Here is a 22826-nt window from a genome sequence, read left to right on the forward strand (position 1 = left end):
GATGCCTATTATGTCATATTTAGTTTGCTGTACCAAGAGCTCAAGCTCATCTTGTTTATTTCCCATGCTTTGCGCATTAGTGTACAGACATTGAAGTCCATTAATCATTCCCCCGTGTCTCTTATTTAAGGATTTTTTCCTCCCACCACTAGGTCCGCGTGCTGTTTGCTCCATTTGGTCTATGACATTTGGATGATCATCTTCATTAACTGAAAGACCCCTACCTTCAGGAGCACTGTCTCCCTCCCCCACATTAGTCAGTTTAAAGCCCTCCTGATGAGGTTTTTGAGATTTTTGGCAAAAACATTTCTCCCAACCGTTGTGAGGTGCAGCCCATCACTTGCCAGAAGTCCATCTTCAAGAAACTGCAGTCCGTGATCTAAGAATCCAAACCGTTCCTGTTTACACCATTTGCGAAGCCAGCTGTTCACTTCCACTATTTTCCCCTCTCTCCCTGGGCCACGTCGTTCAACTGGGAGGACAGACGAGATGACAATTTGTGCATTTAGTTGCTTCAATTTCCTGCCGAGAGCCTCGTAGTCTCTTTTGATCTTCTGGAGGCTATTGCTTGCAGTGTCATTGGTTCCCACATGAACCAAGAGGAAGGGGTATTTGTCAGTGGGTTTTATGATTCCTTGCAGTCGTTCAGTTACATCTTGGATCTTAGCCCCGGGGAGACAGCACACTTCCCGAGACATCTTGTCAGGCCCACAGATCACTGCTTCTGTTCCCCTCAGTAGGGAATCCCCTATCACCACTACACGCCTCCTCTTGGGTTTGGTCGGGGTTCTTCCGTGAGCTGTCCGTTTCAAGGTCGCCTGCACATTCCCTGAGGACTGACTTTGCCGCTCGTCTTCATATACCTGATCGACTGTAATGAGGGAGAGATCCTCAAATGGAGTCTGCTCTTCGTCTTCCATGCTAGGGGAGAGGACCTCAAAGCGATTGTGTATTTCTAAGCAATCAGAGTGAACCCTGGGCCTCCTACTTCTTTGAGTCACGTTTTTCCATATATCTGGCTCCTGTGTTGGTGAACTAGCCTCCTTCTCAGGGGAGTCCCCTGTCTCCTCCTTGGTGGAGACGGTGTGCTCTGTTGCTTCCAAGAAGAGCTCCAGCTCTCTAATTCTTTGGAGCGTAGCTACACGTTCCTCCAGTTGCTGGACTTTGTCTTTTAAGAGGGCAATCAACATGCAATTGCTGCAGGTAAAGCTGCCTGCAACCTTTGGCAAGATGGCAAACATTGCGCAGGAATCGCAGGCGACTGCAGCTGTTCCCTCCCCTTCCATCTTGAGATCGTGTCGTTGGGGGTGGCTACAGAGGTCCTCCATCATAAAAAGCTTGAAGACAGGACAAATAACTTCCCCCCCACAAAAAAACACCTAGATCTCCCCCAACAAACGTTTGAGACTAGCTCCCCTCAATCTAAAAGATGGATCTAACTGCGCGCGCCGCTGCCCTGCAGACTCTGATAAGCTCCTCCCACAGCTAATCCCCTGCCTCAACAGAAACCCTGCCCCCTCTGGCCTTTACACAGGGAAAACTGCTAATCAGCCAGAAAGAAACACACACACACAAGAAAACCCTTTTTGCTCCTTCTTCAACTGCTGCCCTACAAACTCTGATAAGCTCCTCCCACAGCTAATCCCCTGCCTCAACAGAAACCCTGCCCCCTCTGACCTTTACACAGGGAAAACAGCTAATCAGCCAGAAAGAAACACACAGACACAAGAAAACCCTTTTTGCTCCTTCCTCAACTGATGCCCTGCAAACTCAATATACGTTCACATCATTACAACCCACTTTACATCCCTGGCTCTTTAGAGCCTATCGACTTCCTTCCCTCCCTCCTCATGGCTTTCAAAATTAATCTTTATATCATTGCATTTGTACATTTTCCAATTCCAATTACACTCATTACAAAATTGTAAGCAATTAACATCACTAGCAGGGTTGTAATGAGAAATTTTCTACTTTTATATATTTATTTAAATTTTGAGTTCTTTTGTAATTTCCAAATTGGATTTCAAGAGGGAGTCCAAAGACCTATTGATTTTAGCTGACCTGTTCCAAGTATGACTTAGCTGGAGCCAGCAGGGTATAATTGTTAGGGCATTGGACTAGGAACTGGGAGACCAGGGTTCGAATCCCCGCTGTCCCATGAAGCTTGGGGTTAGGGTGACCTGCCTCTCCCAGCCCAACCTGCCTCTCAGGGCTGCTGTAGGGACTAGATGAGGACCCAGAGCTGGGAGAGAGCAGGGTTTGAATCCCCACTCAGCCCCAGTGACCTTGGGGACCAGTCACTGCCTCTCCCAGCTTCACCTTCCTTGCAGGGAGAGAGAACGACGCATGCCACCTTGCACTCCTCAGAGAAAAAGGCAGCACAAGAATGCCACAAAACAAAGCCATCTTTTCCTTGCAGGCTCCCAAGACAATGCGAAGGTGATCCACATCAACAAAGTCCACCACCAGCCTCTCCGGGTTGGCCTGGCGGAGCCCGTCGCCCTGCCCTGCCTCTTCCTCCTGCAGCTGCCCGCCTCCCTGGGGCCCAACGCGCCTCCTGACCCCCCTCGGGTCAGGTGGAGCAAGGTCCAGTCGGCCTCGGGGCAGCCGGAGGATGTCCCCATCCTGGTGGCCAAGGACAACGTGGTGAAGGTTTCCAAAGGCTACGAGGGGAGGGTCTCTCTGCCTGGGTACCCCTCCTGGCGCCACAATGCCACCCTGCTGCTCTCAGCCACCCGAGCCAGCGATGCCGGGCTCTACCGCTGTGAGGTGGTGGCCGGGATCCACGATGAGCAGGACCTGGTGCCCCTGGAAGTCACAGGTGAGAAGCATCTGCAGTAGTAGTGCATTCTTAAAAATAATAATAGTAATACTTGTATTGAAAGAATTTCAGTTATAAGGAAATAAAGTGATGCAAAGGGGGGGAAGTGAGGGGGGAGAACAAATATAAGAAAAAGAGAGAAACAAGAATGTAAAGTAATATACTCCCACAGATTTTTATATAAATTGATATGCTGTTATTATCCTAATACCTATGCTAGATGTTAATACCCTACTACATTCTGTAAAAACTTTTTCCAGATGTTGTCATATTTGTCCGAACAAAGTCTACGTCTGTAAGCAGTCCATTCATAAGTTGCAAGTGTTGTCATATTGTCGATCCATTGATTAAGCAGTATCCTATCTTTATTTTTCCAATTCATCAGTTTCAGTCTCTTGGCCACCATTAGGGCGCATAGAATCCATTCCCATTGTCCCATTGTTAATTTCCATACAACAGGTATATTGTTCAAATGAATATTCTCTGCTGAAAGATTTACCGTATTTTTCGCTCTATAAGACGCACTTCTCCCTCCTAAAAAGTAAGGGGAAATGTGTGTGCGTCTTATGGAGCGAATGCAGGCTGCATAGCTTTCGCTGAAAGGTTTCGCTGGTACAAACCGATCCCTCTTGCTCCTGGCTTCAGGGATAGCCGCCTGAAGCCTCCTGAGCGCAGCGGGAGCACTCCCATTGTGCTCTGGAGGCTTCGTGTTGCTTTCGCTGAAGCCAGGAGAGCAAGAGGGATCAATCCCTCTTGCTCTCCTGGCTTTGCTTCGCTGGAGAGGTGCTGCACAGTTTCCCCTCTCTGCACAGCGCCCCTTCCGCGAAGCGGGAGGAGAAACGGAGTCCCTTCCATTTCTCCTCCCGCTTTGCTGGAGAGGTGCTCAGCAGAGAGGGAGAGAATATTTTTTTTATTGTTCTCCTCCTCTAAAACTAGGTGCGTCTTATGGTTGGGTGCGTCTTATAGAGCGAAAAATACGGTAACTTTTTCCAGTAGCAGCAGATTCTTAAGAGGGAGTTTTGGTCCAGGTCTTGCTTGTTTGAAAGGAGGCTGGTCTCTTTGGCGAACAGGGCCTTTTCAGTAGTGGCGCCTCCACAGTTCCTCAAGGGGTCTGATGTCATGGACTGGTTGGATGCAGAATCATGGTGGGAGGAACCAGCTGGGGAATCCCCAAGGGAAGAAGGCTCAGAGCCCAGGGAGGGGTGGTGGGACAGCAATGAGTGGTCAGAGGGAGAAGAAGGAGAAGCCTGGGAGAAGGAGGTGTCAGGAACTGAAGAGGTAACAGGACTTAGTGAGTGGGGAGAGACTGTGGCAGAGGGAAGTCCAGAATCGGAGGCAGAAGCTGAAGCAGGAGAAGAGGAGGGAGGCCAAGAGACAGAGATGGGTCAGGCTGGTGAATGAAGAGAGGCATGAAAAGAGAGGAGGAGAGGTTGGCTGCATGCAGGCATAGTCTCTGATTGCTTGGGGAAAGTGCTGGAAAGGAGAGGACTTAGACGGCTGTGGGGGGCAGGGACCTTCAGTCTCGGCAACTGCTTCATGGGAGAAGACCTATTGGGGATGAGCGGCTGTGCTGATTAGGCCTGATGCTCAGCCAAGTCTGTGCAGATCGTGTTTTTGCTAACAAAGAGTTAACTCCAACTTGAACAGTGAGATTTACTGCTGGCTCTTGCTCTGCCTGCCTGCTAAAGGGTATTGAAACCAGCTCTTAGAAGGAAGTGAAAAATATAAAGCGAGCAATGCCACGAAGGTCCTCAGGATAGGTGCCTAGGAATTTTACACCCTCTTGTGCCCATTTCCTTGCCCGCCCAGGTGTGGTTTTCCACTACCGAGCTGCCAGCAACCGCTACGCACTGACCTTCCCAGAGGCCCAGAAGGCATGCGAGGAGAACTCGGCCGTCATTGCTTCCCCTGACCACCTCCAAGTGGCCTTCGAGGATGGCTATGACAACTGCGATGCAGGGTGGCTCTCTGACCGCACCGTCAGGTACGTGGAGAAGGCATCTGCCACGGTTCTCTGATTTATAAGGCGCAACCCTGATTTTCTGTCTCAATACTGCCCCCGGTTAATACGTCAGTTTGTCCCCCAATTTGGGACAGCTTTAAAGGGGGGAAGGAATATAAAAATTCCTAGGTTGTCAGTAGCTACCCATAGGTGGCTTCTACACTTTGGAGATCTTGATATCAGGCAGGTGCCTTTTTGCTTAAAACATTTTTGGTTAGGCAAGTCTGCACAGATATCTCAACCGTTGATGTGATTTAGTTTTTTGAGGGTTTTGTTTTTTTCTGATTGCGTCATTCTTTTTGTAAACTGCTTTGAGGTTGTTATTTTTTAACAGAAAAAACCCCAAGCGGTTGATCCATTTAATAAATAGGTCCATTAAATAAATGGATTAATAAATTAAAAATAAACAAGGCAGTTACATCACCTCCAGCATCAGAGGCAGTCTATCTTTGAATCCCTGTTCCTGGAAACGGTAAGAGGGGAGTTTTTCTGCTGTTCTCAGATCCTGCTGATGGCGTTCCCAGTGGGACCCCTGGTTGGCCCCTGGGAGAGCAGCAAGCTGGGCAAAGTAGGCCACTGATCGTCTCATTTTCTTACAGCAATCTAATAAAGTGAGAAACAGTCTAATAAAGCTCTGGTTCTGAGACGCAACCTTTTCAGACCTTCCAAGGGTGCCTATATTCCAGGGACAGTCCAGGATTTACAGAAGCCATCCCAGTTTCTGATTTGATCCTGGAATGTCCCGCTTTTCCTTAGGACGTCCCTATTTTCATCCGAGAAATGTTGGGGGGTCTGGAGTTATGCGACCCCCGAGCCAAGGAGACCAGTAAATCACAACCTTTAGAAGACATCTGAAGGCAGACCTTTTACAGTCATACCTCGGGTTACAGACGCTTCAAGTTGCGGTTTTTTGGGTTGCAGACCGCCCAAACCTGGAAGTACCGGAACGGGTTACTTCTGGGTTTCGGCGATTGCGCATGCGCAGAAGCGCTAAATTGCACTTTGCGCATGCACAGAAGTGCCAAATTGCAACCCGCATGTGTGCAGACGCGGGTTGCCAACTCTGCGGGTTGCGAACGTGCATCCTGCACGGATCACGCAACCCGAGCGTCCATTGTATAGGGAATATGTTTAACGTTTAATGTTTTATTATGTTTTTATATATGTTGGAAGCCTCCAACATGTTATGCCACCCATCTGACTGGGTTGCCCCAGCCACTCTGAGCAGCTCCCCACAAAAAAGAAGAAGACGTAAAACCACAATACAACATCACACATTAAAAACTTCCCTGAACAGGAAAATAGGATGCCCCTATTTTCATCGGAGAAACATTGGAGAGTCTGCCTTTCTTTTGTAGCTTCCAAGTGGGAGGCTGGGGAAAACAAATAGGGACCCTTTGCTGAGTAATTGTGATACGTGCTGATACCAAGGTGGGCTCCCTGTCCTGCCTCCCACACCCATTTCCCTCTCCCCCTCCTCTCCCTGGGTTGCCCTCTGCTCTGTTCTTCCACCCTCCCTTCAAAGGCATTCCAGCTGCTGGACCTCCATCCAACCAGCTCTTTTCCTTTGGCAAAGGATTCTGGGAGAATCCTGGCTTGCAGTGCTCCCCCTCCGTCTTCCCTCCCGTCCAACGCTCCCCCTGCTCCTTCCTGGCACAGGTACCCCATCACCCTCTCGAGGCCTGGCTGCTACGGTGATCGCAACACCCTCCCGGGAGTCCGGAGCTATGGGGAGCGGGACGCCGGAGAGGCCTACGATGTCTACTGCTACTCGAAGGAGCTTCGGGGTGAGTACAGCCCGTGCAAATGGGGCAGAGGGCGAAATAGACGCAGCCAGCACTTTTGGAAACAGAGCCACAGCCGTCCTTTGAAATCCGGACCTCTCTGAATTTTGCAATGCAGTTTCTTGGTCAAGCAACGGGTGCAGAGCATTGTTGCCAAGAGAGTTCTCCCCGGAGCAATCCCCATTGAAGTTAATGGACCTCTAAGATAACCATGCCCATTATGCCTGAAAACCACGAGGCCTAGAATCTTACTTTGGGCTTCTCCCAGCTAATCCTGCTCAGAGCAGTCGTGCTCATTGTTTTCAGTGGGTTGACATCTTATTCATTTACCATTATTTCTTTTGTGCATTTATAACATACCTTTTCTCCTAGCAGCTCAAAGTGGCATGTGCAGATCTCTCGCCACAACAACAGTCCAGTCAGCTAGGCCAGGCTGAGAGGCAGTGGCAGGCCCAAGGTCACCCAGTGAGCTTCAGGTGCTGAGTGGAGATTTGAACATTGGCTTCTCCGTTACTAGTCTGGCACTCTAACCACTAGACCACCGCTGCCTCTTCAGTGCTAACTTCTGGCATCATGCAAGAGAAATAAATTTATGGGTCCAGATTTCTCCTTCAAGAAGAAATGTGTGTGTGAGAGAGAAAGAGCGAGCCAAAGCATTAGCCTGGGTAGCTCATCTGCTTAGACCATGGTGCTAATAACGCCACGGTTGCAGGTTCAATCCCTGTATGGGACAGCTGCAAATTCCTGCCTTGCAGGGGGCTGGACTGGATGACCCTCAGGGTCCCTTCCAACTCTACAGTTCTATGATTATGCCAAATAACCTTCCTAAAGGGAAACAGGCTATTCCTGGGATAGCTCAGTTGATAGATCATGTGACTCTTAAAATCAGGGTCATGGGTTCAAGCCCCACATTGGGCAAAAGATTCTTGCATTACAATAATAATTCAAAAACAAGCATGCATGGAGTGGATAGATACTAGCTTTTAACCATTTCTCGTAATGCCAGAACTCATGGAAACCCAACGAAGCTGAATGTTGGAAGGTTCAGGACAGACAGAAGAAAGGACTTCACAGCGTTAAACTGTGGAACTCCCTTCCACTGGGAGGTAGCGATGCCAACCAACTTGGATGGCTTTAAAATAGGATTGGACCCATTCATGAAGAATAGGGCTATGGCTGGCTGCTCACCACGGTTGCAGGCAGCAAAGTGCAGGAGAGGAGAGGGCTCTGGTGGTCGGATCCTGCAGTGGGGCACCTGTGAGAAGAGAATGCCGGACCTGATGGGATCCCTTTGGGCCTGATCCAGCAGGTTTCTCTTACATCCTCATCACAAGCAAGTATAGCAATGGGAAGTAGCACCCCACAACTCCAGTCCACCGCCCCAGTGATTGCCAGGCACACACCAAACTTATCTGCAGGTTCCACCTTCTGATTCACAGATGCTCCCAGTGTCCCTGTTTTCCAGGGACAGCCCCGGATTTACAGAAGCCGTCCCCATTTCTTATTTTATCCTGGAATGTCATGCTCCTCCTTAGGGCGTCCCTATTTTCATTGGAGAAATCTTGGAGGGTCTGGATTCACCACTACCCCTTAATCCAGCATTTGCCAAGAGGCCGTAACCTGCAGGCCCCTTTATCAAACACCGAAGCCCAGTTTTGCTCTGTTTTGGGACATTTTCTGCCTTTTGGATGTCAAGAAGAAAGGTTCCCAGACAGCCAAGCGGTGTTTCTGAAAACAGCCCGAGAAGATTTTAATCCTCAGCCTGTTTAGAAATAAAACACACACGCAAACCCGAGGGAGCGCTGATGGATCGTTGCCTGGGGTTGATCCTCAGTCACGATGAGCAGAAACGGCCCATTTCAACAGCCCCAGACAGCCTTGCTAATGAAATGAAAGGCACCATCAAAAAACCATCGCCGGCTTCTCCCGAGATCCCGGAGGGGGAGTCGCAAGCAGGCATCGCTTTGATAAATCGGCCACGCTCGAGTTCCTCTTTGTCTCCACCAGAGAAAGGGAACAATCGAGCAAAAGGGTAACTTATCCTGTCTTGGCTTTGTTCCTTAAGTAATGATGGTTGTTTAAGAAACAGGAACCTCAGAGTCTGGCAGAAGCCTCTCTGAAGCTCAGTCAAGGCCGAGGGTGAAGGCGGGGGTCACCCTGGACCCCCACCCTGGGCAACTTTGCTGCCAGCCAAAATGATCAAGGGGATGGAGCGACTCCGGAAAGGCTGCAGTGTTTGGGACTTTTAAGTTCCAAGAAAAAGCAAACGAGAGAGACAGGAGAGAAGTTTGTAAAATGATGAGAGAGAGAGAGAGAGAGAGAGAGAGAGAGAGAGAGTAGATGGAGAGGAGCTCCTTTTCCCTCCCTCGTGGCCTGAAGAACTTGTGGGAACCCAATGAAGCTGAATATTGTGAGATTCCAGACAGATGAAAAGAAAGGACTTCTTCACGCAATACAGAGTTAAACTCTGGAACTCCCTGCCACAGGAAGCAGTCATGGCCACCAACTTGGATGGCTTTAACAGAGGATTGGACCTATTCAGGGAGGAGAAAGCTGTCTCCATTAGCTGTGATTCCTGCATTGCTTCCCCACAGGCCCTGGTGGCTGTAGGTTATGAGAAAGCTAGAGCAATAATCCACCAATAAATTTGGGATATGGAACTGCAGTGCCACATGAGCAAGATGAATAAACACCCAGCAATAAAAGATAATGGGAGAGGATTTACCCCAGCAAATCATTTATCAAAATTACAAATACCTAAATACAGACGGTCATTTACCCTCACTAGATTCAACGTGCTGCCATCTGCCTTATTGCAGGGCAGATTCGAGGGTGAACCATACGTGGAACGAGTCTGCCCCTGCAACTTGATGGAGGTAGAAACTGTCTCTCATGTCTTGTTACACTGCCGTTTCTACGGGGATATACGCTCGGCATTTATCACTCCTGTTATACAAAAATCTCCAAATGGGTCTGAACTTCAATGTCTAAAACTCCTGGTAGAGGACAAGGATCTGGAGATCACGCTCAGGGTGGCCAAATTCTGTGCGACATAAAACTTAGGGAACAAGCTGTACTACCAAAATGATTAAGGTTTTAAATGACAATTTTAGGTTGTATTTTAGTGATCAAGATTTAATATATATTTTTAACTGCTGCTGTATTGTCTCTGTTATACCCAATTGCCATTCAATGTATTCCTGTTGTGTTTTATGATTTTCCTGATATTGTAAACATGCTGGGCATGTTTAGCCTAGAGAAGAGGAGGTTAAGGGGTGATATGATAGCCATGTTCAAATATATAAAAGGATGTCACATAGAGGAGGGAGAAAGGTTGTTTTCTGCTGCTCCAGAGAAGCGGACACGGAGCAATGGATCCAAACTACAAGAAAGAAGATTCCACCTAAACATTAGGAAGAACTTCCTGACAGTAAGAGCTGTTCGACAGTGGAATTTGCTGCCAAGGAGTGTGGTGGAGTCTCCTACTTTGGAGGTCTTTAAGCAGAGGCTTGACAACCATGTCAGGAGTGCTCTGATGGTGTTTCCTGCTTGGCAGGGGGTTGGACTCGATGGCCCTTGTGGTCTCTTCCAACTCTAGGATTCTATGATTCTATTCTATGATTCTAAGTGAGCCGGAACTGGTCTGTGACCGTAATAATAAAATTCATTCATTCCCGCATTGCAGAGGGATGGGCTAGATGACCCTTGTGGTCCCTTCCAACTCTACAATTCTGTGATTCTTTGATTCCCAAAGGAGACCAGAGCAGCAAACCTGCCAGTAGCCACTCGGTTAGAGCATGGTGCTGGTAACACCAGGGTGGTGGGTTTGATCCCCACATTGGACAGCTTCATGTTCCAACATTGCTGGGAGCTGGACTCGATGATGCTCCGGGTCTCTTCCAACTCTATGATTCTATGATATAAGTGCACCAACTCAGATCGTTTAGTGTGGCAGCACCCGCACTCGTTGCCCATTGATACAGGTGCCTTCCCTGTATTCTTTTGGGCGCCTGCTAAAAGCATTCTTGTTTGGACAAGTCTGCCCAGATGCTTCAGATGTGGACTTTAACCTGTCTGGGAATTTCAACGTTTTGTATGTTTATTCTTCTTCTTCTTCATCATCATCATCATCGTATTTCAAACTGATTTTTACTGAAGTTTTCACAACACACTCAAGTAATACCTAGGACAAATAGAATCGAAAAGACAAGAAAGAGCGGGAAAAGAGAAAGAGAACAAGAAAGGAAAGGAAAAAAGAGGCGGGGAGAAGAGATAAGAAACACCAAAGACCAAAAGGGGCTGCTTCTGTTCTCCTCCTGCTACTTTACATTAGAAAAAGGACTCAGTTCAACTTCTCCAATTTCTGTTAAACCACATTTCTTTTTAGTCAAAGTGTCGCTGCATCACTCACTTCTTCTCCCAACAAAAAGTCCAAGAGGGAACCTCAAATTGTTGTTGTTAATAATAATTAGCTTTACCTCCACTAATTCCCATCATATTTCCTCTGCATTGTATAATAATAGTATGTTTCAAACTGTTTTCCTGATAACTTTATTGCTTTAAGTTTCTGCAAACCGCTTTGAGTGGTTTGTTTGAGGGGATTTGGGGGGGGGGCAGTCAAGTGGTGTGCATACAAAATAGCAATGCAATTTGGACTTTTTTTCATTTCTGGCTTTCAGGAAAGGTGTTCTATGCCTCCAGCCCCGGACGGCTGACGTTTCAGACGGCTCAAAAGCACTGCCTGAGCCGAGGTGCTCAGCTGGCAACTGCAGGGCAGCTGTACCTCGCTTGGAGGGAAGGGCTGGACCAGTGCGACCCAGGATGGCTGGCTGACGGAAGCGTCCGCTACCCTATCCGGATCCCGCGGAAGAAGTGCGGAGGGGACGAGCCTGGCGTCCGGACGGTCTACCAGTTCTCAAACCGGACGGGCTTCCCAGATCCAGCTTCCAAGTTTGATGCCTACTGCTACAAAGGTTGGGTCGATTGGTTGAGTTTAAGTTTTATGGCGCTTTTCCCGCAGCAAGCTGTGACCAAAGCTGAGAAAAATCAAAACACAGAGCAGTGGAAATGCAAATACTATATGTAAAATACAGCACAGAGGATTTGCTCTTTGTTGAAAACTCTGTCGTCATTTCGGCATTGTTTCATTTCCCTCCTTCCAATGAAATGATGGTGCTTGAAGGATATTCAGGGCAGACGGAAACTGGCCCTTGCCCACACACTTCTCCCTCCCACAAGATGCAGCAGTGTCTGGGCTGGACGATGGGGGTGGAGATGTTCCTTCAAGTATACAGGGCTGAGGCCATTATGGCTTTCAAGGTTGGCACCAACACTCTGAATTGTGCCCGGAAACATACTGGAAGCCAATATAGGTCTTTCAGGACCGGTGTTCTATGGTCCCAGCAACCACTCTTAGTCACCAGTCTGGCTGCTGCCTTCTGGATTAGCTGCCGTTTCCAAGTCACCTTCCAAGGTAGCCCCAGGTAGAGCACATTGCAGTAGTCCAAGCAGGAGATAACCAGGGCACTCACCACTCTGGCAAGACTGGGAGCAGGTATGCAGGGTCTCAGATGGCGCTGGTAGACAGCTGCCTTGGACACAGAATTGACATGCGCCTCTATGGACAGCTGTGAGTCCGAAATGACTCCCAGGCTGCGCACCTGATCCTTCAGGGGCACAGTTACCCCATTCAAGACCAGGGAGTTGTCGTCCCCATCTGCCCGCCCCCTCTCCCCCAGAAACAAAACTTCTGTCTTGCTGGGATTCAACCTCAATCTGTTGACTGCCATCCATCCTTCAACTGCCCCCAGACACTTCACTGCCTTCACTGGTTCTGATTTAAAGGAGAGGTAGAGTTGGGTATCATCCGCATATCAGTGAACCCCCAGCCCAAAATACTCCCAGCGGAGTAATTTTATGAAAACCCTTTTGCTAGACAGGGGATGGGAGAAGGCAGAGACTTCCCATACTTACAGGACCGCCTCTCCTGTTCTGCCCCACAGAGGACCTTAAGGTCCATGAATAACCATTGTTTAGAGGTCCCAGGCCCTAAGGAAGTCAGCCTATCCTCCCCCAGGGCCAGGGCCTTCTCAGTGATGGCTCCGACCTGGTGGAATGCTCTGTCCCATGAGACCAGGGCCCTGCAGGATTTAACTTCCTTCTGCTGGGCCTGTAAGACAGAACCACCTGGCTTTCAATTTGAACCTGGCCTGATTTTTTGTTCCCCTTCCTTCCCTCCCCCTCCCCTTTTTATGAAGATTCCCCACTCTGGGATCCCACAGCTGGTTCTCCCTGGTCTCCTCACTGGCCCAAATAGGACTAATTTAGCCAGCTAGCCCTGGTTTATTGGATGGATTTCCCCCCTAAATTGATTTTTGATTTTATTGTTATTTATGTTTTATACCGTATTTTATGCTGTTTTTTGTAGCATCAATTAAGTGTTTTAAATTTGTTGTTGGCCGCCCTGAGCCCAGTTTCCTGAACTGGGAAGGGCGGGGTATAAATAATTTATTATTTATTTATTTATTCCCACGCTCAAATCCTGCGTGCTGCAATGGGATTGCCAGGCCCCACCCGCAGCCCACCGTCTCCCCGCTCCCTGCAGCCCCTCCTCTCTGAGGTGACACAATTTAAGGTGCAATCATTCCAGGCGCACGTGGAGCTGGGAAGTGGTCCGGGGACGGTGGGATGCAATTTTCTTCTCGTCGGCCCAAGCGACTGCAGAAGTTGCCTTTGGCGATGCCGGCTGATTTATGAGCACACCCTTGGCATGAGGCAGAGCATAAAATGGCATTTCCAAACTCCCTTCCTTTTAATAAAACAAAGTGCCTGTACTTGTATAGCAGCAGTATCATGGGGGGGGGGTGCCAGCCGGGGCTGGAGGGGGGGCAGGAGTGTGTGAGCATCGTAAATACAGGTCTTTCCTATTCTCCACCTCTCTCCTTGCCTGTTCTCACAGCTAATTAACAGGCGGTATAGAATCAGAATTGTAGAGTTGAAAGGGACCCCCAAGGGTCATCTAGTCCAACCCTCTGCAACGCAAGAATCAATTTGGAGAGGGAGAATTCTGCATGGCATGGAGAAAGTGGAGAACTTTCCTCCCTCTCTCCTACCACTCGAACTCATGGGCATCCAGTGAAGCTGAATGTTGAAAGTTTCAGGGCAGATAAAAGGAAAGGTTTATTCACACAGCACAAAGTTAGCCTGTGGAACTCCTTCCCACTGGAGGCAGCAATGGCCACCAATTTGGATGCCTTTAAAAGAGGACTGGAGAAGCAGAGGGCTATCGATGGCTACCAGCCACAGCGGCTCAGCTCTGCCTCTACAACTGGAGGCCGGAATGCTTCTGAATACGAGTTTCTGGAACTGCAGGAAGGGAGAGTTCTGCTCTTGTAGTCAGATCCTGCTTGCTGGTTCCCCACAGGCATCTGGTTGGCTGCTGAGAGAAGAAGCCGCTGGACTAGATGGGACAATGGCCTGGTCCAACAGGCTTTCCTTACGTTCTTCTGTTCTCACGCGAAACCTCCACTTTCAGGAACAATCTACCTCTGTTACCGGAGGGTTGTGAGGTGGCTGTCGCCTCCATCCCCACTTGTGGGCTTCCCATTGGAGCATCTGATGGGCCACTGGTCTTTGGGCATGACCCAGGACGGCAATTCTTATGTACTAAATGCCTCAGAGGGCAGGAGATTATGGCCAGGAAGATGAAACATTTTAAGGCTCTGGGAAAGTTCTTAGACCAAGATAAAGTTTGCAAACCGGGACACCACGTCCGGTTTTGCAGAGTTCGTAAACCAAATAGTTCGTAAACTGAATGTTCTTCAACCGAGGTACCACTGTATTTGTCTGCTGAGTTCATTAATCAGATCTTACATTTAGCCGCTGCCTGGGGGTTGGGGGTGGCACTACACCTGGACCCACAACAAAAAAACAAACTTTGTGATGAGTTCCCCCACCTTTTTTCCAGAAAATAAGCATGGCGTAAAGGTCAGCCTGAAACCCAAGCGGTCTAATACCTCTCTTCTTCTCCTTCCAGCTTGGCAGCCGCCCACAAAACCAGGCCCAGCCACATTGGGGGTCGACCACAGCCAGGTGGCACGGGAGCCCATGGATCAGGACTCTGAGGGGAGCCAGGATCCAGGCATCGAGAACGTCTTGGTGGAGCACGACTCCAACTTGCCGCTGCTGAATGAGCTTTTCCCCAAGGAGAACGACGACGCCGTCATGTCGGGAGACTCGAAAGAGCTCTCAAAGGATCCCTACGCTCCCTCGCAGAAGGCCGCCGTCCCGTTCCTGGAGGAAGACGAGCAACTCCAGCTGGTGACGGCTTTCCCGGCTGGGTCTGTGGATCCGTGGGAGGAGAGGGCGGCACCAGCCCCAAAGGCAACCCCCTTGGATTTGGAAGGTCCTGCATCTACAAGACCATTCACCGTCTCCATCCCTGGTGGGGCAGACGGTGGACATCCGTTGGATACAGCTGACCAAGCTCCGGTTGGTGAGATGAAGGAGCATGGCGAGATGACCGTTGGCAAAGAGTCGGACAAAGCCGGTCAAACCATCACCAAGTCCCCTCCTCTGGAAGACTCTGACGATGGCTTACCACCTGAGGACGTTGCCCGTCCAACCTCTCCAACTTGGCTGCATGGAACCGCAGAAGGGAGCAGCTCACTCAGCCCCCAGCCCCCGTTCCGGACCCACATCCCCAAGGGGCATCCGACCTCAGCCCTCCCCCTGGTGCCTCACGGAGGTCACCCCTTTGGTACCGAGGCTCCTCCGGCTCCTGCTGGCCTCCCCGAATCTACCCGAAAGAGCATTTACTCCGGGCTGAACGGGCGCTACTTCCAGAGACGGCGAGAGGAAGAAGGAGACAGTGGCGGCAGCCAGCCGAGCATTGACGGGGGAGATGGCACCGCGGTGCCCACGACGCTCTCTGTCCTGGCGCTGGCAGTGCGCACGATGGCAGACAACTCCATCGAGGCCACCGCGAGGGAGGCACCCAGCCCTGCCTCTGCTCTACGGGGCGGGGTAATCTACGTCTTCTCCAACGAAGTGGAAGGGAATGGTAAGCAATCTGTTTTCATTTCAGTCAAACCCAGAGCTTGTGCTCTGAAGGTGCAATGAGTCACATTTGAGGTGACGTGTGCATGGCTCATCCTTGCCACCTCACAGCAGCCCTGTGAGGAAGCTGCCCAGGGTGGCTGCGGCAACCCAGATAGGTGGGGTACAAATCATCATCACGTACCCACGTACCTATGTCCCACCTCTCCTGGTATGCCCCACGGAGGACCTTAAGGACCATAACTGACAACACTCTGGAGGTCCCAAGTCGCAAGGTGGTTAGATTGGTCTCAACTAGGGCCAGGGCCTTTTCATTACTGGCCCCCACTTGGTGGAACACTCTGGCACAAGAGACCAGGGCCCTGCGGGACTTGACATCTTTCCGCAGGGCCTGCAAGACAGAACTGTTCCGCCTGGCTTTTGGTTTGGACTCAGTCTGACCCTTATGTTTCCCTTCCCTTACGGTTTTGATCTATGGGCTACTTTTAAAATGAGGCTGCATTTTAAATTGCGTTTTAACCTGTATTTTAAATTGCCCCCCCCATTATGTTTTTACTGTAATTTTACTGGTGTTAGCTGCCCTGAGCCCGGGCAGGGTATAAATAAAATTTATTATTATTATTATTATTATTATTATTATTATTATTATCCCTCAAGATTGCCCAGGGAGCTTCCATGGCTGAGAGGGTCCTAGCCCGACCCCCCAGCTGCTACCCCACTCTGTCTCTCACCAGGTTATCCTCTCTCTGTTGCTCTCTTGGCCTGATCTACCCCAGGGGTAAACCTATGCCGCCTTGACCCCCAGGGCAGGAAGAACCTGCGATAATGCCAATGGATGCTTAAAATCTGTCATCCCCTTTCACCACAGCCCCTTTCTCCTGCAAAAGCAGAACCTGCAGGAGGGCAAAGGGCTCTTGTCCTGGGTCCTGGGGGATTTCCCACTGGACATTTGGTTGGCTGCTATGATAACAGGAGGCTGGACTAAATGAGCCCCCTTTGGCCTGATCCGACGGCTGCAGAGCTCTTCTTAGTTTCTTGAATGGGTGAAGACTATTTGCTCTCACATCCTATCTGTGGGCTTCCCTTTGGGGCAACTGGGTGGCCACCATGAGGACAGAATGCTAGAAGTTGGAAGCAGTGGCGTGGCGTGGGTTGTCAGCACCCGGGGCAAGGCAAGTAATTTGCGCCCCCTAACCCGTGGATTTGCGCACCCTAACCCTCAGATGTTGCGCTAACCCTAACCCCCAGATGTTGCTGGGCCCCCCTGCACCCCCCACACTACGCCGCTGGTTGGAAGGCTGTCTGTCATGGACGCTTTAGCTGAGATTCCTACATGGAAACGATACGATACGATAATCTTTATTGCCATTGTCCCATCCAGAACAACGCAATTGAAAGAATCTACATCAGACATTCAAAAACCAACAAGCCTGCTATCCCAGCCTGGTTAGCCCCCTAAAAACTCTGATAAAGGTAAAGGTAAAGGGACCCCTGACCATTAGGTCCAGTTGTGGCCGACTCTGGGGTTGCGACGCTCATCTCGCTTTACTGGCCGAGGGAGCCGGCGTACAGCTTCCAGGTCATGTGGCCAGAAGGACTGAGCCGCTTCTGGTGAACCAGAGCAGCGCACGGAAACGCCGTTTACCTTCCTGCCAGAGCGGTACCTATTGATCTACTTGCACTTTGAGGTGCTTTCGAACTGCTAGGTTGGCAGGAGCTGGGACCGAACAACAGGAGCTCACCCCGTTGCGGGGATTTGAACCGCTGACCTTCTGATCGGCAAGTCCTAGACTCTGTGGTTTAACCCACAGCGCTGATATCCCATAATTAAATACAATATATTCCCATAGAGACTACCTTACACTGTGTTTAAAACCCAAATTGCATTTGGATAGAAACTGTTTCTCAGGCGACTAGTCCTAGTCTTTATAACCCTGTATGTACCTTCTTCCAGAAGGCAGAAGCTGAAAGAGATCATTTCTGGGGTGACCCTCAGGGTCCCTTCCAACTCAACAATTCTATGATTCTATGGCTGGGTGGGCTACTGGCCTTATCCAGCCACTGCGTGGCTCTTCTGACATCCTTAAACAAAACATCTGTGGCACTGCACTAATTCATAGTAATTCAGGAAGACTGCTCATAATATATCCACCTGATGAATCCCCCATGTTCAATTTCGCAGGGCTGAAATGTTATTAGCTTCTGTGGAGGCATCCCATAATAGTCAAGACTCCCCTTCATCCGCCTTGCCCTCTGCCTACCCTTTATCACCCCAGAAGCTCCCAGCGCTGAGCCTGTCATTTCCTCCTCCCTCTCTCTCCCCCTCCCCCAAAAGACCTGCCATCACCTTCAAAACGCCCGCAATCCACAGGCACAAAGTGGGCATTCTATGCCAATTAGAGCATGTTTGCCTCTTGATGGGATGCACTTATGCATAATTTCCGCTCAGAAAAAAAAGCCTTAAAGCCAATTAAGGAGGAAGCGTATGTATGTATGTATGTGTGTGTGGTCTCTGCAGGCGGAGTTATTTTGCAAATATGCATAATTTTGACACTCAGGGTTATGTGGAGAATTTGCCAGATTGTCCCAGGCGATGGCTCTCAAATTAAGAGAAAGTAGCCAGGCGGCGAGAAGTCAGGGTGGGAAGTCAAGATGTGTGGGAAACGGTCTAGGTGAGAAGGGCAAAATTCTCTAGGATCAGAAAGGGAAAGAGAGAAATCAAGCAGGGAGCATTCAGGAAAGTCTCACACCTTGCAATGATTCTAGAGTCATGTATGTAGATAGCCGTGTTGGTCTGACGCAGTCGAAATAAATGTAAAAAATTGTTCAGTAGCACCTTAGAGACCAGTGAGGTTGTCTGTCTCCAAACACAGCTCCAACCCTGAGCCAGGAGGTTTTATAGCCCTTCCAAGTCAGGGGTATGAAAGATTCCCTCGATTCCTGGCAAGCCACACGCAGGAGGGAATATTGCTCCAGCTGCCTGTGTGATTGTTTCAGAACTGATTATTGTTATTGGTGGCTTGTAAAAGGGGTGAGACCCATCTGCAAAGGAGACTTATCTAGTGCAGCATCCTGTCCAGCCAGATATCCCAAATGGGAAGCCCCCCAAGCAGGACCCAAGAGTCTCTCCCACTCCTTCAGTTTCAGCAACTGGGAATTCGGAAGCCTGCAGCTGTGGAGGTGGAGTCCAGCCACCAGGCCCTCTCCTCCAGGAATTCTTTTAACCCTCTTTTATAGCTGTCCGGGGCTGCGGCCATCTTGTGGAAGGGAGTTCCATAGGACTTATCTCCCACCATTCAGCAGAAGCGTTTCCCCTCCAGAGGCTGCTGCTCTCTCTTTCTCCGAAACCTCCTGAGGGCCAGGTGGTTGATGGAGGAGCCAGAGGCAAAAGAACCAGGCTGGGCAACCGGGGGATCATTTTTACCTTTGTGAAGTCGGCCGCTTTTGCTGAGGGACTAGATGAACCTCAGGGGACTTGCCAACTCTAGGATTATTTGAGACCAGCCATGCAACAATCAGACTTTTTTTTTTTTTTTGCTAACTATTTCAGACACACACACAATTCTCGGTTCACGAGCAAAAGGCATCATCAGAGTTTGAGGACACTTACCCAGTCAGGCAGAAGCTGTCAGGGCAGCTGCACCTCCCCCCCAATTTCTCTGATGAAAAGAGGGACATGCTATTCCATGGGTAGGCAAACTAAGGCCCGGGGGCCGGATGCAGCCCAATCGCCTTCTAAATCCGGCCCACGGATGGTCCAGGAATCGGCGTGTTTTTACATGAGTAGAATATGTCCTTTTATTTAAAATGCATCTCTGGGTTATTTGTGGGGCCTGCCTGGTGTTTTTACATGAGTAGAATGTGTGCTTTTATTATTTTATCTCTGGGTTATTTGTGGGGCATAGGAATTTGTTCATATATTTTTTTCAAAATATAGTCCAGCCCTCCACAAGGTCTGAGGGACAGTGGACCGGCCCCCTGATGAAAAAGGTTGCTGATCCCAGTTCTATTCCATCATCATCATCATCATCACAACTACTACCCCACCCACTGACTGGGCTGCCCCAGCTACTCTGGGCATCCCAGAAAATAGGGGCACTTGGAGGGGGTGGTGGTCTGAAGCTGCAAAGCAAGGCTGGCAGGGCGTGTGAGCCCAAAAGAGAGAATTGGAGGGCCACATTGGACCCCTGGGTCTGAGGGCTCCATCACCTGCACCTGTGGTGCATAGGAACAACAACAAAAAAATAACCCCTCTAAGGATGCTGTCTCTTAATCCCCGCCCCCTGGAGCAGAAGCGGACCTCAGCAGCCAGGAGCAGCCTGCTAATGAGGAGGCAGTTGCCACGGCAACCACTCCAGAACGCTCCCTTGCATCAATCGTGGCGGGAGCCTTTTGTGACTGTACCACAAACGGGTGGCTGGCGTGTGGCAGGGGGAAGCAGAGAAGGTCAAAAAGGAAGAGGCCATGTTCAGTGGGGGGAAATTTGGTGTGTTCTATTTATTCTCCTTTTTTTAATTATGCATATGTCCTAAGAATGTGTTTATTTATTCAATTTATATACCACCCTTTATCCAAAGTTCCCATGGTGGTATGCGACATTAAGGACATAATAAAATAACAACAACAACAACAGCTTTTGCTGACATCCATTTCTTGAGAGACAATGGAGTGTGCCTCCAGGGGCACTGATGGGGTCCAAACATTCAGCCTCATTCAATGTCCACGGTTTCTAGTCTTATGAGAAATGGAAGAAAACTTTCCTCTTTTTATAATTTTTTAATTAAATCTTCCAAATTATTACATAACTGCAATCACATTTATCGTGGTTTTTTGCTGCTCATTTTCTTCTTGACTTGCCACCCCTCCTTCCCTAGTTTTTTTATTCCCCCTTAACAGCTGCATTAGAACACACCTGCATTTATTTTCTAAGCTCCCAAAATCCATTCTCTATTTTTCCATTGCTCATATCTCAAATCCTGCATATGATTTCATATAAGGAAAATAATTTGATAGGTAGTCCACCAATGGCCTTCATTCTTCTATGCAAATATTATCCTTTTGTCCTCTTATTTTAGCAGTCGGTTTCACCATTTCTGCAGAGTCCACCAGTTTTATAAACCATTCTTCCTTAGTTGGAATCTCTTTGCCTTTCCATTTCTGTGCATGTAAAGTTCTAGCTGCAGTTGTCGCATACATAAAAAAGGTTGGTCAGCCTTTTGGGAATCTCTGTTCTATTATCCCCAATAAAAAGGCTTTGGGTTTTTCAGGAATGGTCAATTTAAAGATCTTTTTCAATTCATTGTACATCATTTCCCAGAAACCCTTAGCTTTCCTCTATCAATGCATAATTTTATAAACTTCTATCCCCTGTCTTTGCTTGCAGGGTTAGCACCACCTGAGCATCGAGGCCACCCAAAAATGACCTTCTCCCCTGCCTCGGACTTCCTGGAGGACCCCAGTGCTGAAAAGACCACCCAGGGACACAAGGAGGCCTCTGTGCCAGAGAGCCAGGAACGGCCAACTCATGATGAGCACCCTGGTGCATCCTCGCCAGCCACACCCAATGGGCCATTGCACCGTCTGGAGGCAGTTGCCATGACAACAGACGATGCTCTGGAAGGCTCTCTCATGGGCACCAGCATCCGGGGAGACTACCCTCAAGGGATCACTCAGCCTGGGGAGAACGAGGAGATCTTCTCTGGAAACGGCGATGTCACGCCAACGACTCCTCTGAAGAATGAGTCCCGGGCTGATGAGGCGAGTGGAGAGTCTGATTACGACTTCAGAGAAAGCCATGCCAAGGCTGTGAGTTTTGAAGAGGAGCTCCCTGGCTTGGAGGAAGCTCAGCCACACTTGCCCAGGGTAGTTCCAGATCGATCAGAGAAACAGGAAGACACAGCAGGAGAAGACCCCGTCTTGCAAGAAACCACCCAGCATTCGGAGGTGGAACTGGCTGAGCTGAGAGGAGAAGAAGCTGTCACCCTCTCGGCAGAGGACATCCCTTCCCCAATGGCCGTCAATGACTACCCGCTAGTGGCGCGGCTGATTTCCGGGGAGGCCGATGCTTGGGTGGCAGTGGGTGGCGAGGAAGCCACCACAATGGAAATCAAAGGGAGGGCGAGCTCAGGGCTGGTGGACGGACCTGCCGTCACGGAGGTCCTGAATCTGTCCAAAGCAGAAGACCGCTGGGAGGTCATAACTCCAAGCATGAGTGGTCATTTTGATGATGGCGTGGCAGGCCGATCCCCAGTCCCAGAAGCCGTCAGCTTGGTCGGGAGTAGCTCTGGCCCCCAGCAAGGCAAAGGCACCACTGGAACTCCCAGCCACAGTACAACCCCTGATTCTATCCCTCCTGGGTTCCTTCCAAAAGGATCAGAAGACGGCGAGGACTTGACATCTCGGGGGACGCCTGAGTCTCCCTCGCCTCCCTGGAGCACATCAGAACCTGCGCGCCACAATTTCAACACCTCTGAGCTGCCTGTTTATCCCAGCGATGGCGTGATAACTGGGAAAGAGAGCGAGAGCTACCTCCCCACTGCCCAGGGGCAGATCCTTCCGATGGAGTCTGACGGGGGGAGTGGAGAGGAGAAAGGAGGCGGCGTGTCTGCAGCCAAGGAGGTGGAGGGCCTGGCGTGGATCGGAGAGGTCAATGCCACCGTGCTTGGTGAGTTTCCTGCTACCCAGAAAACATTTGGGCAGGTGAGGGAGGTTCTGGGGCTTTTGAACACTGGTAAGCCTGGGAACGCAGGTGGCGCTGTGGGTTAAAGCCTCAGTGCCTAGGACTTGCCAATCGAAAGGTCGGCGGTTCGAATCCCCGCGGCGGGGTGCACTCCCATTGCTCAATCACAGCGCCTGCCAACCTAGCAGTTCGAAAGCACCCCCGGGTGCAAGTAGATAAATAGGTACCGCTTACCAGCGGGAAGGTAAACGGCGTTCCGTGTGCTGCGCTGGCTCGCCAGATGCAGCTTTGTCACGCTGGCCACGTGACCCGGAAGTGTCTGCGGACAGTGCTGGCCCCCGGCCTCTTGAGTGAGATGGGCGCACAACCCTAGAGTCGGACACGACTGGCCCGTATGGGCAGGGGTACCTTTACCTTTACCTTTAAGCCTGGCACACGGACGGCACTGTGGTCTAAACCACAGAGCCTAGGGCTTGCCGATCA

At 49.9% G+C, this 22826-nt stretch overlaps 1 protein-coding gene across 2 annotated transcripts in view; it reads left to right on the top strand.

The window, feature by feature from the left end:
• Positions 1-22826, top strand: part of NCAN (neurocan) — a 66560-nt gene that overhangs the window by 29522 nt on the left and 14212 nt on the right. For both annotated transcript variants that reach the window (XM_082206244.1, XM_082206245.1), the window contains 6 exons: positions 2420-2821; positions 4631-4805; positions 6483-6610; positions 11287-11580; positions 14643-15668; positions 21048-22328. In XM_082206244.1, coding sequence (XP_082062370.1) covers positions 2420-2821; positions 4631-4805; positions 6483-6610; positions 11287-11580; positions 14643-15668; positions 21048-22328 — 3306 coding nt within the window. The remainder of the gene's footprint in view (positions 1-2419; positions 2822-4630; positions 4806-6482; positions 6611-11286; positions 11581-14642; positions 15669-21047; positions 22329-22826) is intronic.

This window comes from Podarcis vaucheri (assembly GCF_965113315.1).
Source record: "Podarcis vaucheri genome assembly, chromosome: 18".
In the NCBI taxonomy this organism is placed as follows: domain Eukaryota; kingdom Metazoa; phylum Chordata; class Lepidosauria; order Squamata; family Lacertidae; genus Podarcis; species Podarcis vaucheri.